The sequence below is a fragment of the Gossypium arboreum genome, chromosome 13 (genome assembly GCF_025698485.1).
Source record: "Gossypium arboreum isolate Shixiya-1 chromosome 13, ASM2569848v2, whole genome shotgun sequence".
NCBI classification, from domain to species: Eukaryota; Viridiplantae; Streptophyta; class Magnoliopsida; order Malvales; family Malvaceae; genus Gossypium; species Gossypium arboreum.
The window spans coordinates 57,460,943-57,478,594 of NC_069082.1; the positions used below are offsets into that span (position 1 = coordinate 57,460,943).

At 38.2% G+C, this 17,652-nt stretch overlaps 1 protein-coding gene across 1 annotated transcript; it reads left to right on the top strand.

Moving 5' to 3' along the window:
- Positions 1–6,466: 6,466 nt before the first annotated feature.
- On the top strand, positions 6,467–10,048 carry LOC128286808 (uncharacterized). The gene is made up of 6 exons (XM_053024526.1): positions 6,467–6,718; positions 7,192–7,789; positions 7,940–8,040; positions 8,467–8,879; positions 9,144–9,232; positions 9,747–10,048. Exons 1-6 carry the CDS (start codon positions 6,467–6,469, stop codon positions 10,046–10,048), a joined length of 1,755 nt encoding a protein of 584 aa, XP_052880486.1.
- The last annotated feature ends 7,604 nt before the right edge of the window (positions 10,049–17,652 follow it).

The following is a 17,652-nucleotide window of genomic DNA, read 5'->3' on the forward strand; positions in this document are numbered from 1 at the left end:
AAACCAAACCAAATTATACTATCATAGTCACATTTAATCTCAAGCTTACAATTTCATGTATAACATATACTTTCACATATAAAATTTATCAGGGCCGAACGTACGTATATATATTAACAGGGTATCATTCGATTTCAAAACCAAAATATCATTATATAACCAAGTACATTTACACTCATATACATATACTCATGAATCAAAATATAACATCACATAAATATTCATAGCATATGACTGAATATACTACACAAATGCACATAAGTTTACATTAGTAACTTGTATAATTTACTTCACATATCAAATAGCCCACTTACCTTATTTTCAAATAGGTAATCAATGAACTCATAGCTGATCGTTTTAGCTCATTTTACACATTCGATCACAACTTATCATTGCCCATTAAACCATTCAGAATTGAATAGGATACTTGGATAATCACACATATCATACAATGCCAATGTCCCAAACGTGGTCTTACATGTAATCACATATCAATGCCAACGTATTAAACGTGGTCTTACTCGCACACATATATCAGAATCACATATCGATGCGAACGTATTAAATGTGGTCTTGCTCGCACACATATACCGGAATCACATATCGATGCCACGTATTAAATGTGGTTTTACTCGCACACATATATCAATGCCATGGTCTTACTCGCACATCACATATCGAAATCCTATGTCATGACATAAGTATCCTAGCTATTCCTAAGGTTCATACCGAGCTTTCGGACATCATAATTCGGACGAAACGAATTTGAAAATATAGCTCCCTAGCATATACACATTCGACTAACAACATATATACTCCACATAATTAATTTTAACATAATAAACTCGTATTTATTTAAAATAAACAACATTTATTTGCTTAGAAACTTACCTCGGACAACGAAAACCAGAACGGGACGACTAATCGACAACTTTGGATTTCCCCCGATCCAAATCAGATTTATTTGGTTCTTGATCTAAACATATTCAAATTAAACTCATTCAAATATATTTTAACTCAATTTAGTCCAAAAACACGTAAATGGGAAAATTACTATTTTACCCCTGACATTTTACAATTTAGTATAAATTGTACAAAACACAAAACATGCAAAATTTGAGTACACCATGCTTAGGCTGAATCTTCCTTATGTTCATACAAGCCCATACATTTCATTTATTTCACATTTTAGTCCCTCAATTTATTATTTTTGCAATTTAGTCCTAATTACCCAAAATCATCAAAAATTCCAATACAAAACATGTGAATCCAAAACATATCTTTCATATTTCATCAACTAACATCAGAAAGCTCAATTATTCATCAATGGCATAACTCAAAATAATCACCAAAATTAGAAATCCAAGAATGGGCTTTGTACATTACACTGCAACGATCTCAAAAACGAAAAAATCATCAAAAACCGAGCTAGTTACATAACTTAATCAACCTTAGCTTTCACTGAACCCTTGAAAGCCTTTTTCCTTCTCTTTTATTTTGATGTTTCGGTCATGGAAAGAAAATATGAACAAATGGATTTTTATTTTATGTTTTATTTAATACATATTATTATATAATTTACAAATTTAACCTTTATAATGGTTGTTCACAATCGTCCATCACTTAATATTATGGTCTAATTGCAACTTAAATACCTCAATTTAAAAAGACAACAACTATTCGGCCCTTTCATATTTAACCATCAAATTTTTAGTTTACGTGATGAAGCTCTTTTTATTAAATCGACGCTCAAACAATAGAATTAAATCACAAAAATTTCACAGATATTAATTCACACATAATAAATACAAAAAATATTTTTTAAATATTTTTTTGACTCGAATTTGTGGTCCCAAAACCACCGTTCCATTAGGGTCTAAATCGGGCTGTTATAACTCTCCCCTCTTAGGGATTTTCGTCATCGAAAATCTTACCAGTGAATAAGTTCGAATAACATTCTTTCATTCCATCTTCTGGCTCCCATGTTGCCTCTTCAACTCCGTGTTTATACCACAGTACTTTTACTAATAGAATTTTCTTATTTCATAATTCTTTAACTTCGCGAGCTGAAATACGAACCGGTTCTTCCTCATATGTCATAACAGATTTAATCTCAATCTCTGACGGATTAATCACATGGGAGGGATCAAATCGATATCTACGAAGCATCGAAACATGGAATACATTATGGATCTTTTCTAAGTCAGGTATCATGACCGGTTGAAGCAATTTGGAAGGTACCTGATGCTCAGCTTTTACTTGCTGGCAAACTAAACATTTTGAACCAAAGTCAGAAATGTATCGTTTCATACCATGCCACCAGTAAAACTATTTTAGATCATTGTACATATTCTACGACTTGGGTGAACAGATAATCAACTGCTGTGAGCTTCATTTAAAATCATCTGAATCAACTCTAAATTTCTCAGAACACATATTCGGTTTCTGAACCTCAGACAGCCTTCAGCATCAACTTGAAACTCTGAATCAGCATTCGAATCATATTGGCTCTGCTTTGCTAACAATTCATTATCAACTTTCTGAGCATCATAAACCTGTTGAATATATAGCGGTCTTGCTTTTAACTACACTATAATTGAACTGTCATCATACATAACCATATGCGTATTCATTGCTCACAAAGTAAATAGTGATTTTCGGTTTAGAGCATCAGCAACAACATTAGCCTTTCCCAAATGATAATCAATCACAAGCTTGTACTCTTTTAATAACTTTAACCATCGACGTTGTCTCAAATTTAGATCTTTCTGAGTCATCAAATATTTCAGGCTTTTGTGATCAGAATAAACATGACATTTCTCACCAAACAGATAGTGACGCCATATCTTCAATGCAAAGACAATAGCTGCCAATTCTAGGTCGTGTGTCAAATAGTTCTTTTCATGAGGCTTTAATTGTATCGAGGCATAAGCTACAACTTTGCCTTCCTGCATCAAAACACAACCCAAATATTTAAAGATGCATCACTATAGATAACAAATTCTTTACTCGATTCTGGTTGAACTAACACTGGAGCTTCGGTTAAAAGGGCTTTCAACTGATCAGAACTTTTCTAGCATTGTTTTGACCATTCAAACTTAGCATCTTTCCGTAATAGCTTCGTCATCAGGGTTGCAATCATAGAGAAACCTTTCACAAACCGTCTTTAGTAACCAGCAAGTCCCAAAAAACTTCGGACTTCAGAAACACTTCTCGGAGGTTTCCAATCAAGTATAGCTGAACATGTCGCAGAAAACTAACTTCACGTAACCAAAACTCACATTTGCTAAACTTTGCATACAACTATTTATCCTGCAAAGTCTGTAACACAAGTCTCAAATGTTCGGCATGCTCGGTTTCATCACAGGAATGGATCAAAATGTCATCTATGAACACAACCACAAATTGATACAGATACTGTCTGAAAATCTGATTCATCAAATCCATGAAAACAGTGGGTGCATTAGTAAGTTCGAAAGGCATAACTAGAAACTCATAATGTCCATACCTTGTTCAGAAAGCAATCTTTGGCACATCAGAGTCTTTAACTCGCAACTGATAATAACCTGATCTTAAATCTATATTTGAAAATACTATAGCCCCTTTCAGTTGATCGTATAGGTCGTCAATCCGTGGCAACGGATACTTATTCTTTATAGTCACCTTATTGAGCTGTTTATAGTTGTTACACATTCTCATAGTTCCGTCTTTCTTTTTCACAAATAAAATTGGTGCACCCCATGGAGAGAAACTCGGTCGCCGAAACCTCTATCTGTCAACTCACTTAACTGAAACTTTCAATTTTTTTTAATTTAGTAAGTGCCCTTCTATACAGAGCTATCGATATCAAAGTCGTCCTCAACACTAACTCAATACCAAACTCTACTTCTTGGAGAGGTGGTAAACCCGACAATTCTTCAAGAAACACATCCGAATACTCACACACAACTGGTACTGATTCAATCTTTCTTTCGGTCACTTTATTATCAAGCACCTACGAAAGTAAGCTTCACAACTCTTTCTCACCTATTTTCTAAGCTAACATCGAAAATATCACTATCAGTAAACCATTCAGATCATTAAACTTAATCTGATTAATCTCATCATTTTGGCATCTCAAATCAATAGTCTTTCATTTGCAGTTTACAACAGCATTGTCCAAAGTCAACCAATCCATACTCAAAATTATACCAAACTCGTCGAATGATAATAACATCAAATCAACCGGAAGACATGAATCTCGAACCATCAACGGACAATTCTTACACATTTTATCAACCAGAATATACCAGCCCAAGTGATGTGAGCACACCCGGGGCATCCTTGAATACAAAACAAGATCAAATCGAGCTTCCAAAGGGTCCCATGACTCGAGCTCAAACCAAGCAATTTCAAGATGCTATAACAGTCTTGGTGATGTGCATTTGGGACGACAACAAGGTCCTTGATGTTGGAAGAGCTAAGGACGACTCCTGAAGACTCCATGCACCATTTTGCAATTCGATTTCAGCTCCTCTCCAGCTCCCCATGCGCCATTCAGTTTCCATCAGCTCGCTTGAGCTCGATTCAGCTCATTTGAGCTCGAATTTAGCTCGTTTCAGCTCATTTCTTCTTCATCTCAAAAAACTAAGTCTTATTTTAGTTTTTAATTAAGTTTGCTACAGCTCATGCCGAAACTCCTAGCTCAACTTAGCTCACTAAGTGTTTTGACTATTTGAGCTAGCCGAATTTATTAGTTGACTCTTATTTAATTTGTCTAAATTTAGTTATTGCTATTAAGTTGTTTAGTTAATATTTTAATTATAATTATATGAATAGTTGTGTGTTATTTAATTATGTTAATTGATTCATGTAGGTTGGCCGAATGTGGAAGGTTCATTGACAAGATGCATGAACGGGAAAGTACAATGAATGGGAGGATGCATGCATGGATCGGTTCAATGTTTGGAAGTTATACATTCATGAACATGGAGGGTTAATGAATATTGAAGATGCATCTCCCATGGGCGGGTCACATGCATGTATGAGGGACATTTAATGCAAGTGCATGTACGGCTAGATTCAAGCCTCCTACCAAGTTCCATGTACAGCCGATGCATGTGGGAGGGCTCTTGGTGTTTCCTAAGCACCTATTTGGCCAAGAGACACCTCTTGGAAGTATCATGCACACCTTGGCTGAACCTAAACAACCCGTTGAGTTTCCAAAGGTGTACATCCATCAAGTGACTTAAAGCTCATGCATGAAGCTGTCCAAACACATTCCTATCAGCTGAATCAAGACAAGAAAATTAAAGTGTTCATTCTAGAATATTCTAGCTAGTTCATGATCGAATTTGCTTAGCCTTTAAGCTAGCTAGTTTTTCCATTCGGTTACTACATGATTGCCTTTAAATAGTTTATTCATTTCATTGTAAAAGGACTTTTGCCAAATTTGTTAATGAACATTGTTCTTGTGAGGTTGCTTCCTCTCATATCTCGTACAAGTTTCGAAGACTTATCTAGTTTGTGCTAGTGGCGTCTACCGATCTTGTTTGAACTTATCACCAGCTTTGGTGTGGTGTTCACCTATCCAGCTATCCATAATTTCACCTTAACCATATAGGAATCGGGGTGACACTAGTTAGTGTTGAATCATTCCTGACGTTAAGTTCGTTTTTTTCATTTCCATCTTTCAACCTACTTTCTTGATATCCCAAACTGAACCATTTAGCCATCACCCATCTCTGCTACATAAACTGAACCTATCCCTAAACTTATCTACTTTGAAACCTTCCGCTTAACCTTTTCTAACTCTTTTACTACTATTACTTAAATCTGAGGCACGAACGACTTTCTCGAACTACGATCGGGCAACTACGTGAATTCGACTCACCTACCTGGGCCGATTCACATCATTTGGTATTAGAGCTTGTAAATCGAGAAGCGTCGACATTCGTATCAAGTTCTTCTTAGGTTCATTTTGTAAAAAAAAATTCAAATATATAAAAAAAATTTGTATTTTCGTTTATCCTTGTAAAAGTGTTATATTGAAATTGAAAAAAAAAAAGAGAAAAAATATATATATAGGAAATTTTAAAAAAAAAAGTGAAGAGCTCAAATTCTCTATTGTGTCTATCCGTGTACTGAGCGTCAAGTGTTCGTTTCATTAGCTTTGTACCCCCTTCTTTCCCAAAAATGCCACACTACACCAAAGAAACTTTTCTTTTAGCCTACCCGTATCCATTCATTTTTATCCCTTGTAACCACTTTGAAGCCGACCCCAAGGCACTAAGACGAGTCGAAAGAAACAAAATACGAGGTTACGAGAGTAAGCTTGAGTGGAAAAGGGTTAGAGTGCGTGAGTGCATTCGAGTGTCGAAAAAGCCAAAAACGAATGAAACACGAGTGGAATGTTCATCAATATTTTATTTGTGAGTGAAATAATGAGATTTGTGGTGAGGATTCTAACTTTTCTTGCTGATTCAACATGGCGCAAGACAAAAAGCTTCTTGTTGTTAAAAGAATCCTCAGTATCCAAAGTCTTGAAAATGAACAACAACGGGAGAATATCTTCCATTCTCGATGCCAAGTTCAAGGGAAAGTCTGTAGTTTGATCATCGATGGTGGAAGCTGTACCAATGTGGCAAGCACTTTAATGGTGGAGAGACTAGGCTTGACCACCACCAAACATCCGAGCCCCTACAAACTCCAATGGCTCAATGACGGTGGCGAAATCAAGGTAACCAAGCAAGTACTTGTTTCTTTTTAAATCGGTAAGTACAACAACGAGGTACTTTGTGATGTTGTTCCCATGTACGCGGGACATCTGTTGCTTGGGAGGCCGTGGCAATATGATTGAAGAGTCACCCATGATGGGTATACCAACCGATATACATTCAAGTACCAAGGCAAGAATATCACTTTGGCACCTTTGACGCCAAAGCAAGTTTTCGAGGATCAAATGAGAATGAAGTCTGTTGTAAATCAATTGAGAGAAGATGAAAAGAATGAATGTGAAAAAAGAAAAGAAAATGAAAAAGAAAAGAAAAAAACAAGAAAAAAATACAAAAATAGCAAAAGAAAAAAAACAAAGTGAGAAAAGAAAAAGAAGAGCAAGAAAAAGAGATTAGAAAAAAAAGTATGTTTGCAAAAAAAAGAGAAGTTCGAAGAGCAATTCTATCAAAACAAACCATTCTTGTACTCTTGTACAAGGAAAATCTTTTTAGCACTAATGAATTGCCCGAGGAATTGCCCTCTTCTATTTTGAGCCTTTTGCAGGATTTCCAGGACGTTTTCCCGAAAGAGACTCCGAGTGGATTACCACCTCTTCGAGGAATCGAGCACCAAATCGATTTTGTGCCCGGAGCGATAATTCCAAATCGACCTACCTATAGAACGAATCCTGAAGAAACCAAAGAACTACGATGGCAAGTCAACGAATTGATGGAAAAGGGCTATATTAGAGAGAGTCTTAGTCCTTGTGCCGTGCCAGTCCTCTTGGTGCCGAAAAAGGATGGTACTTGGCGAATGTGTGTCGATTGTTGTGCTGTGAATAAAATCACTATCAAATATCGACATCCGATTCCTAGACTAGATGACATGCTAGACGAACTAAGTGGAGCTAAACTATTCTCCAAGATCGATCTAAAAAGCGGATATCACCAAATTCGTATGCGAGAAGGCGACAAGTGGAAAACTAACTTCAAAACGAAACATGGTTTGTATGAGTGGTTGGTCATGCCGTTTGGCTTAACCAACGCTCCTAGTACCTTTATGAGACTCATGAACCATGTGTTGAGATCCTTCATTGGTAAGTTTTGTGTTGTTTACTTCGATGATATTCTCATATATAGCAAGACTTTGGAAGATCATGTAATACATCTTAAGCATGTTCTTGACACACTGCGTAAGGAAACTCTCTTTGCTAATCTTAAGAAATGTACTTTTTGCTCTGACAAAGTTATCTTTCTTGGTTTTGTGGTTAGTGCACAAGGTTTGGAAGTCGATCAAGAGAAGATAAAGGCAATACAAGAGTGGCCGAGACCTATATCCATTAGCCAAGTTTGAAGCTTCCATGGATTGGCAAGCTTTTATCGGCGATTTGTGCCCAACTTCAGCACATTGGCCGCACCTTTGACAAGTGTGATCAAAAAGAACTCCGCGTTCCATTGGGGAGATGAGCAAGAGAGGTCTTTTATCGAGATTAAAAATTGTCTTACTAACGCACCTTTACTTATTTTGCTAGATTTTTTGAAGACCTTTGAACTTGAGTGTGATGCATCCAGTGTGGGAATTGGAGCTGTCTTAACCCAAGACGGACGACCCATTGCCTATTTTAGTGAGAAGCTTAGTGGAGCCCCACTTAATTATCCGGTCTACGACAAAGAAATGTATGCGTTAATACGGGCTCTTGAAACTTGGCAACATTATTTGTGGCCAAAAGAGTTTGTGATCCATTCCGACCACGAATCCCTAAAACATATAAAGGGTCAAAACAATTTGAACAAGAGGCACGCTAAGTGGGTCGAGTACCTTGAGTCATTTCCCTATGTAATTAAGTACAAGAAAGGTAAAGACAACGTAGTAGCTGATGCCCTATCGCGGAGGTACACTTTACTTTCTACTCTTGAATCAAAGCTACTTGGGTTTTCATTCTTAAAAGAATTGTATGCCAACGATGTTGATTTTGGAGAGATTTATTCTGCTTGTGAGCATGTTGCATTTGAGAAATTTTATAGGTTTGACGGGTTTCTGTTCAAGGAAGGTAAGATCTGTGTTCCACAAAGCTCTGTTCGGGATTTGCTTGAGCAAGAAGCACATAGTGGAGGACTCATGGGACATTTTGGAGTTGGCAAGATGTTAGCCACTCTTAACGAACATTTTTATTTGCCTAGGATGAGGTGAGACGTGGGACGGGTTTGTGAGCGATGTGTGGTGTGCAAATGAACAAAATCCAAGATTCAACCCCATGGACTTTACACGCCATTACCTATACCTGAAACTCCTTGGACGGATATATCCATGGATTTCATCCTCGGTTTGCCCCGAACTAAAACGGGAAAGGATTCTATATTTGTAGTTGTAGATCGCTTATCTAAAATGTCACATTTTATTGCTTGTGCAAAAACTGATGATGCTGTGCATATTTCTAACCTTTTCTTTAGGGACATTGTTCGTTTACATGGAGTACCGCGAACTATCGTGTCAGATCGAGACTCGAAATTTCTTAGCCATTTTTGGAGGTCACTATGGGGTAAACTCGGAACCAAATTATTATTTTCAACTACCTGTCATCCTCAAACGGATGGACAAACCGAAGTGGTCAACCGAGTACTTTCTACTCTTCTACGGGCTATCATTCGTAAGAATTTAAAATCGTGGGAAGAATGTTTGCCCCATATTGAGTTTTTCTATAATAGAACGGTCCATTCAGCAACCAAACCATTCACCTTTTGAAGTGGTCTATGGGTTTAATCCGAAAACTCCTTTAGACTTAGTTCCTCTACCTAATAACCAATTGATTCATTTTGATGCTAGAAAAAAGGCCGATTTCGTGAAGAAGCTACATCAACAAGTGCAAGCTAATATAGAGGCAAGGACTAAGTCTTATGTGTAGCAAGCAAACAAGGGGCGAAAGAGAGTCATATTTGAGCCCAGTGATTGGGTTTGGGTCCATATGCGCAAGGAATGATTTCTGACTTGACTTATGGGTAAATATAACATAAGTGCTAGTTTTAACGTTTCAGATTCGTCCCCTTTTGATACAGATTCCAACTTGAGGACAAGTCACTTTGAAGATAGGGGGAATGATGTGAGCACACCCGGGGCATCCTTGAATGCAAAAGAAGATCAAATCGAGCTTCCAAAGGGTCCCATGACTCGAGCTCGAACCAAGCAAATTCAAGATGCTATAACAGCCTTGGTGATGCGCATTTGGGAAGACAGCAAGGTCCTTGATGTTGGAAGAGCTAAGGACGACTCCTTGAAGACTCCATACACCCTTTTGCAATTCGATTTCAGCTCCTCCCCAGCTCCCCATGCGCCATTCAGTTTCCATCAGCTCGCTTGAGCTTGATTCAGCTCGTTTGAGCTCGAATTCAGCTCGTTTCAGCTCATTTCTTCTTCATCTCAATAAACTAAGTCTTATTTTAGTTTTTAATTAAGTTTGCTACAGCTCATGCTGAAACCCCTAGCTCAACTTAGCTCACTAAGTGTTTTGACTATTTGAGCTAGTCGAATTTATTAGTTGACTCTTATTTAATTTGTCTAAATTTAGTTATTGCTATTAAGTTGTTTAGTTAATATTTTAATTATAATTATATGAATAGTTGTGTGTTATTTAATTATGTTAATTGATTCATGTAGGTTAGCCGAATGTGGAAGGTTCATTGACAAGATGCATGAACGGGAAAGTACAATGAATGGGAGGATGCATGCATGATCGGTTCAATGTTTGGAAGTTATACATTCATGAACATGGAGGGTTAATGAATATTGAAGATGCATCTCCCATGGACGGGTCACATGCATGTATGAGGGACATTTAATGCAAGTGCATGTACGGCTAGATTCAAGCCTCCTACCAAGTTCCATGTACAGCCGATGCATGTGGGAGGGCTCTTGGTGTTTCTTAAGCACCTATTCGGCCAAGAGACACCTCTTGGAAGTATCATGCACACCTTGGCCAAACCTAGACAACCCGTTGAGTTTCCAAAGGTGTACATCCATCAAGTGACTTAAAGCTCATGCATGAAGCTGTCCAAACACATTCCTATCAGCCGAATCAAGACAAGACAATTAAAGTGTTCATTCTAGAATATTCTAGCTAGTTCATGACCGAATTTGCTTAGCCTTTAAGCTAGCTAGTTTGTCCATTCGGTTACTACATGATTGCCTTTAAATAGTTTATTCATTTCATTGTAAAAGGACTTTTGTCAAATTTGTTAATGAACATTGTTCTTGTGAGGTTGCTTCCTCTCATATCTCGTACAAGTTTCGAAGACTTATCTAGTTTATGCTAGTGGCATCTACCGATCTTGTTTGAACTTATCACCAGCTTTGGTGTGGTGTTCACCTATCCAGCTATCCATAGTTTCACCTTAACCATATAGGAATCGGGGTGACACTAGTTAGTGTTGAATCATTCCTGATGTTAAGTTCGTTTTTTTCATTTCCATCTTTCAACCTACTTTCTTGATATCCCAGACCGAACCATTTAGCCATCACCCATCTCTGCTACATAAACCGAACCTATCCCTAAACTTATCTACTTTGAAACCTTCCGCTTAACCTTTTCTAACTCTTTTACTACTATTACTTAAATCCGAGGTACGAACGACTTTCTCGAACTACGATCGAGCAACTACGTGAATTCGACTCACCTACCCGGGCCAGATCATATCACCAAGGGATTTGATATTTTAATTACAAACTCAACAGACTCTACAGGCAAAGGCTTACTGGATACTAAGGTCTCACATACATAAGAATGAGTTGAACCAAAATCAATCAATGCAATTGCAATAGTATAATAGAGAGTGATTGTACCAGTAATAACATTAGGGGATGAAGCCTCCTCGTACGCCTGAATGGCAATAGCTCTGGTAGGTGCGTGAGCCTCAGATCCAACTGCGGTGTCTTTAGTTCCTCTCTGACTGCTACTTACATTTCCCACATTTCTAGAAGACCTACCCTCAGCTGATGTAACACCCCAAACCTGGCCTAGAAGTTAGGCCCGAATCTGGCGTGTCATATTGAAGTATTTTTCGAAAACCATGTTCTCATTGATAACCTTTCTTATTATTTAAAACCTCTGGCCATTTTAAAACTTGTTAAACATTAATTCCCTTAAAACCTTACTTGCTGCAAAGCTTAATTTTAAACAGTTACGAAAAGGTGACATATTTTGAAAACCAATTGTTGTTTTGGAAAACCGCGTCCTACTTCTAACAAATATTAAGCATACTAAATAAATTTCCCAAATAAAAAGTTAGGAAAATAAAGATGCCTTAATACAACCCAAATAAAAAACCAAAGTGCTTAACTAAATAAATGAAATAGAAAAAACATGTGCAGTTGTGTGGTCGTCCCCGAGTCCCTCTGCGACACCGATCCACCTAACACTGGGGATTACCTGCACAGTTAATAAACGGGGTGAGTTTATTAAAACTCAGTGTGTAATCCCCTCCTAAACTAAAATAGTTAGTAAACAGACAGAAACAGAATCAAACTGGGCTTGTGCCCTTTTATAGAATCAGATAGGCCTAAGCCCAACTCAACATCAGTACAATTGCAGTGGTCCTAAGCCTGTTACAGAATCACTTGGGTCTCAGCTCTTGTCAGAATCAAACCATATGCATAATGCAAAAATGTATGCTAACCCATCCCATCCAACCCTGGACTACCTGCGAGGAATAAATCACTTGCGCCATCCCTACACTTACAATGTTAGCACCGGTTGCAGCACTAAGTCAACAAAATAGCTCAAGGCCGTAAATAGGATAGCACATAGCCGTAAACATCACAACAATGCTACCAGATAACAAGACGGCTGGAAGCCGTAAGCAGAATGGCACAATGGCACAAAGCCATCGATAACTACATTATGTTAGGCACATAGCCCTCAACTAGAGTAACATAACCAGCACACAGCCCTAGGTAAATGTGATCGACACAGATTCGTCAATAATCATATATTAGCACTTAGCCTTAGGCAAATACGTTGGGCACATAGCCATAATCAGGTTGGCACAGAGCCATATGTAGGTTGGCGCAAAGCCATAATCAGAATAATTGGCTTTAAGCCATCAGTAGCTGTATCATGTTAGGCACATAGCCACCAGCGACAGTAATATAGTCGGGACACAACCTTGAGTAAATATGATCAACACAGAGTCGTCAATAATCATATATTGGGCTTAAAAGCCACCGGTGGATCCACGGTCGTCAAGCAACCATACGATCCTTAATTGGTGGATCCACGGTCGTCAAGCAACCATGCGATCCTCAATTGGTGGATCCACGATCGTCAATCAACCATGCGATCCCCAATTTCTTCCTCCGTTTTATAATCTCCACCCATGTGCAACATAATATTATATGAATGCAGCAAATATACACACGACATACAAAATCATGCAAATCACAGTCACAATAGTCCAATCACAGTCATACATTCTCAGTCAAAACATAGTCAAATCAATCAAATTGTATTATCAGTGGGTCATATACCCTAGAGGGGTACAACGATTTTTTACCTATTTGGGATATTTTAGTCATTTCACCCTACAAAGGTGTTTTGTAAATCTACAAACCAAGGGTATTTCGATAATTTTGCAAACTAATGGTATTGCTGTAATTTTTGAAAGTCAAGGGTATTTCTGTAATTTTGTAAATCAAAGGTATTTCTATAATTTTCCAAATCAAAGGTATTTCAGTAATTTTCCAAATCAAGGGTATTTTGGTAATTTTACAAATTGAGGGTATTTCGGTAATTTTATAAGTCGAGGGTATTTTGATAATTTTACAGGTCGAGAGTATTTCGTTAATTTCACAAATTAGGAGTATTTTCGTAATTTTACAAACCAGGGGTATTTTGGTAATTTTACAAACTAAGGGTATTTTGGTAATTTTACTAATCGAGGGTATTTTGGTAATTTTATAAACCAAGGGTATTCAATAATTTTGTAAACCAAGGGTATTTTAGTAATTCTACCCTACAGGGGCATTTTAGTAATTCTATGCTACAGGGTATTTTAGTAATACTAGCCTACAGATATGAGATTCTCATAGTCCAATCCAATATTTACTACACAATCAAACAACTTATCCACTTGGGCCCATGGGCCCATTGGACCCACATGGCCCATCCCAGCCCATCGTGGCCCAAAGCAACCTAAGCCCACGAGAGCACTCATGATGGCTTCAACCATCACGTCAAAGCTCCCACATGTGCGCTCGCACGCTTGTGTGGCTGCCATCACCGTGTGACTGGCATTTCGGCACACTAACCTTGGCACATGCTGTATTGGGTCTTAATCACTTTTTTCCTCACCAACTCATCTTCTTCCCTCTATTTAAAGCCAGCTTCTCACTAACTCCCATGTTAGTTTCCCGATGTGGGATTACTTTCAACCATTAGGAAAATTCCTTATTTATTATGACCACTTTAACCACAGAGTTCAGTCCAACTCCACCTCCTACACAGCTCTAATAGCAAAATAAATACCCTATTGCGCATCCCAAGACTTGACCTTAGACCTCACAGTTACATAACATGCCACCTTGCCACTCCACCACAGGCTCTTTGTGTGGCATATTTTATCCTCAATTAATTATAAGGCATATGTGCTAATGTCCAGATTCTTTTAAAAGAAAAACCAAAATAAATTGCAAAAGCCAAGACTTGAACCCAGGCTCCTTTGCAACCTTAATGACGTCACAACCACTAGACCACATGCTTCCTTGTGTCATTTATTTACCACAATAATTTAAAAGGCCTTCATCCAAGCACCCAGGGTTTTATTCACTTAAAACCAAAATGTTTACTAAAGCCAGGTTTGAACCCAAGATTTTTCCAACACTTCTCAGAACACTCAGAACACTTAACCACTGAAGCAAATATACAATTGTGTCATTTCCTAGCACAATTAAATACTTATATACAACCTCCTTACGGACCCATACTCAAGGCCCAATACTTTTAGGCCCAAATTCATGGCGTTACAGCTGAAATGTTACTCGATCTTGAATTTTGCACAATCTCTTGCTCAACCGACTCGGGGCAATCTCAGATAAAGTAATCTAAGGATCCACATTTGAAACAAACTTGATTATTCAATCTACAAAGACCCGAATGTCTCTTACCACAACGTTTGTACTCAGGTCGATCAGATCTGACATTTTTAACACTAGCGACCGAAATAGTTGAAGCTCTGAAGCTCGAATGTGATCTAGTACGATCTCTACTCGAGTATCCTACATTAGCCTTTGAATTTGATGTGAGCACACCCAGGGCATCCTCGAATGCACACCAAGGATCTATTGAGCTGCCAAAAGGTCCCATGACCCGAGCTCGAACCAAGCAACTTCAAGATGCTATATCAGCCTTTGTGATGCGCATTTGGGATGATAACCAGCTCTATAACGTTGGAGGAGCTAAGAATAACTCCTTGAAGACTCCATGCACCATTTTGCAATCCAACCTCAGCTCCTATTCAGCTCCCCCATGCGCCATTCAGTTCCCATCAGCTCACTTGAGCTCGTTTGAGCTCGAATTTAGCTCGTTTCAGCTCATTCCTTTTCATTTCAATAAATTAAGTATTAATCTAGCTTATAACTAAGTTTGTTATAGCTCATGCCAATTCCTAGCTCAATTTAGCTCACTAAGTGTTTTTGACTATTTTAGCTAAATGAATTTATTATAAGTTGACTTATAATTATTGTGTTCAAATTTAGTTAGTGATATTAAGTTATTTAGTTATTATTTAAATTATAATTATATGAATAGTTGTGTGTTATTTAATTATGTTATTTAATTATGTAGGTTAGCAAATTTGGAAGATACATTCATGGCATTTAATGCAAGGTGCATGAGCAGGAATGTTCATTGAGCAGGAGGATACAAGCATGGACCGGTTCAATGTTTGGAGGACATACATTCATGTACATGGAAGGTTAATGCATATTGAAAGGTGCATCTCCTTGGGCGGCACACATGCATGAATGGGGTAATCAATGCAAGTGCACGTCGGCTAGGTTCAAGGCCCTTCCAAGTTCCATGTACAACCGATGCATGTGGGAGGACCCTGGTTTCCTAAGCACCTATTCGGCCAAGAGACACCCTTTGGGAGTTTCATGCATCCCATGGCCGAACCTAGACAATCCCATTGGCTTCCAAAGCTTGCTCATACATGAAGCTGCCCATTCACCTCCCATTCGGCCGAACATGGACAAGGACACCATTGGTCATTTTTCTAGAAGGTTCATGTCTTAATTTAGGTTCATTACTTAATCATTAAGTTCATGAATGGACTATTCGGTTAGCATAAGAAACTAGTATAAATAGTTTGTTGATTTCATTTGTAAAGGACTTTTGCCAAATTTGTTAATGAACATTTGTTCTTGTGAGGTTGCTTCCTCTCATATCTCGTACAAGTTTCGAAAGACTTATCTGGCTTGTGCTAGTGGCGTCAATCGTCTTGTTTGAACTTATCACCAATCTTGGTGTGGCATTCACCTATCCATCTATCCATCTTTTCACCTTAACAATATAGGAACCGGGGTGACACTTCTTAGTGTTGAATCATTCCTGACGTTGAGTTCGTTTTTCCATCCCCCATCTTTCAACTTTCCTTCTTGTAACCAAACCGACCCATTTATCCATCACCCATCTTTGCTACACATAACCAAACCTATTACTAAACTTACCCTTCTTGAAACCTTCCGCTTATTCTAATCCATTATTTTACTTTTATTACTAAAATTCGAGGCACGAATGACTCTCTCGAACTACGATCGGGCAACTACGTGAATTCGACTCATCTACCCAGGCCGGATCACATCATTTGGTTCAGAGCTTGTAAATCGAGAGGCGCCGATGTTCGTACAAGATCGAAATAGGTTCGTAGTTAAAAAAATTCGAATTAAAAAAAAATTCAAGTTGTAATTTTCGTTTTCTCTCTTGTAATAGTGATATTGTGAAGTATTAAAAAAAGAGACAAAAAAATATATGAAATTAAAAAAAAAAGGAAAGTGTGTGATCAAGATCTATTCTTTTGTTTACATTTTTGTTCCGACCTTCAATCTTTCTTTCCAGCAACTTTTACCCCCCCAAAACGCCACACTACATCAAAGACTATTTTTTTTCTTTTAGCCTACCCGTACACCGTGACATTCTAACCTTTGTAACCATCTTGAAACTGACCCCAAAGCACCAAGACGAGTCGAAAGAAACAAAATACGAGGTTACGAGAGTAAGCTTGAGTGGAAAAAGGCTAGAGTGTGTGAGAACAATCGAGAGTTTGAAAAAAGCCTAAAACGAGTGCAAACACGAGTGGAGTGTTCATCATTATTTCTTTGCGAGTGAACTAGTGAGATTTGTGGTGAGGATTTAAAGTTTTTGAAATATAAAATGGAACGAAACATGGAGGAAAGGAAACCCATTCGGAATGTGCCAGATTTGAATATGCAAGCCTTACTTCGAGAAGTTGAACGGTTGTTTGATCGAAAGTTGGAACCGATACAAGACCGACTCGATCAAGTGGAGGGAAGAGGCCGACGAGCAAGGACCCCAATAAGTCCACCTCGAGACTATGACCGAAGGCATGTTCGAGATGACGAAGTTTTCGAGCCAAGTGAAGCCAAAAGCAAGGCTGGTTTGAATGTTAGTGCCCGATGGAGAGGCCAACGTCATCGTGGACAACGAGAGCGAGAAAGGTTCGATGATGACTTGAAAAGTATTAGGTTATCAATTCCCCCGTTCCAAGGCCGTTCGGATCCCGAAGCATATTTGGAGTGGGAGAAAAAGATCGAACTCATTTTCGAGTGCCATAACTACTCGGAGGTAAAGAAAGTTAAGTTGGCTGCCATAGAATTCACCGACTATGCCATGATTTGGTGGGACCAACTCACGAAAACTCGAAGGCGAAATGGCGAGCGTCCCATTAACACTTG

Coding starts and splice junctions, on each gene's coding strand:
- LOC128286808 (XM_053024526.1), top strand. CDS start 6,467: ATGGCGCAAGACAAAAAGCTTCTTGTTGTTAAAAGAATCCTCAGTATC. Junction 6,719..7,191: donor ATGACGGTGGCGAAATCAAG/GTAACCAAGCAA, acceptor CTCTTGTACAAG/GAAAATCTTTTTAGCACTAA. Junction 9,233..9,746: donor TTTTTGGAGGTCACTATGGG/GTAAACTCGGAA, acceptor CTTTTGATACAG/ATTCCAACTTGAGGACAAGT.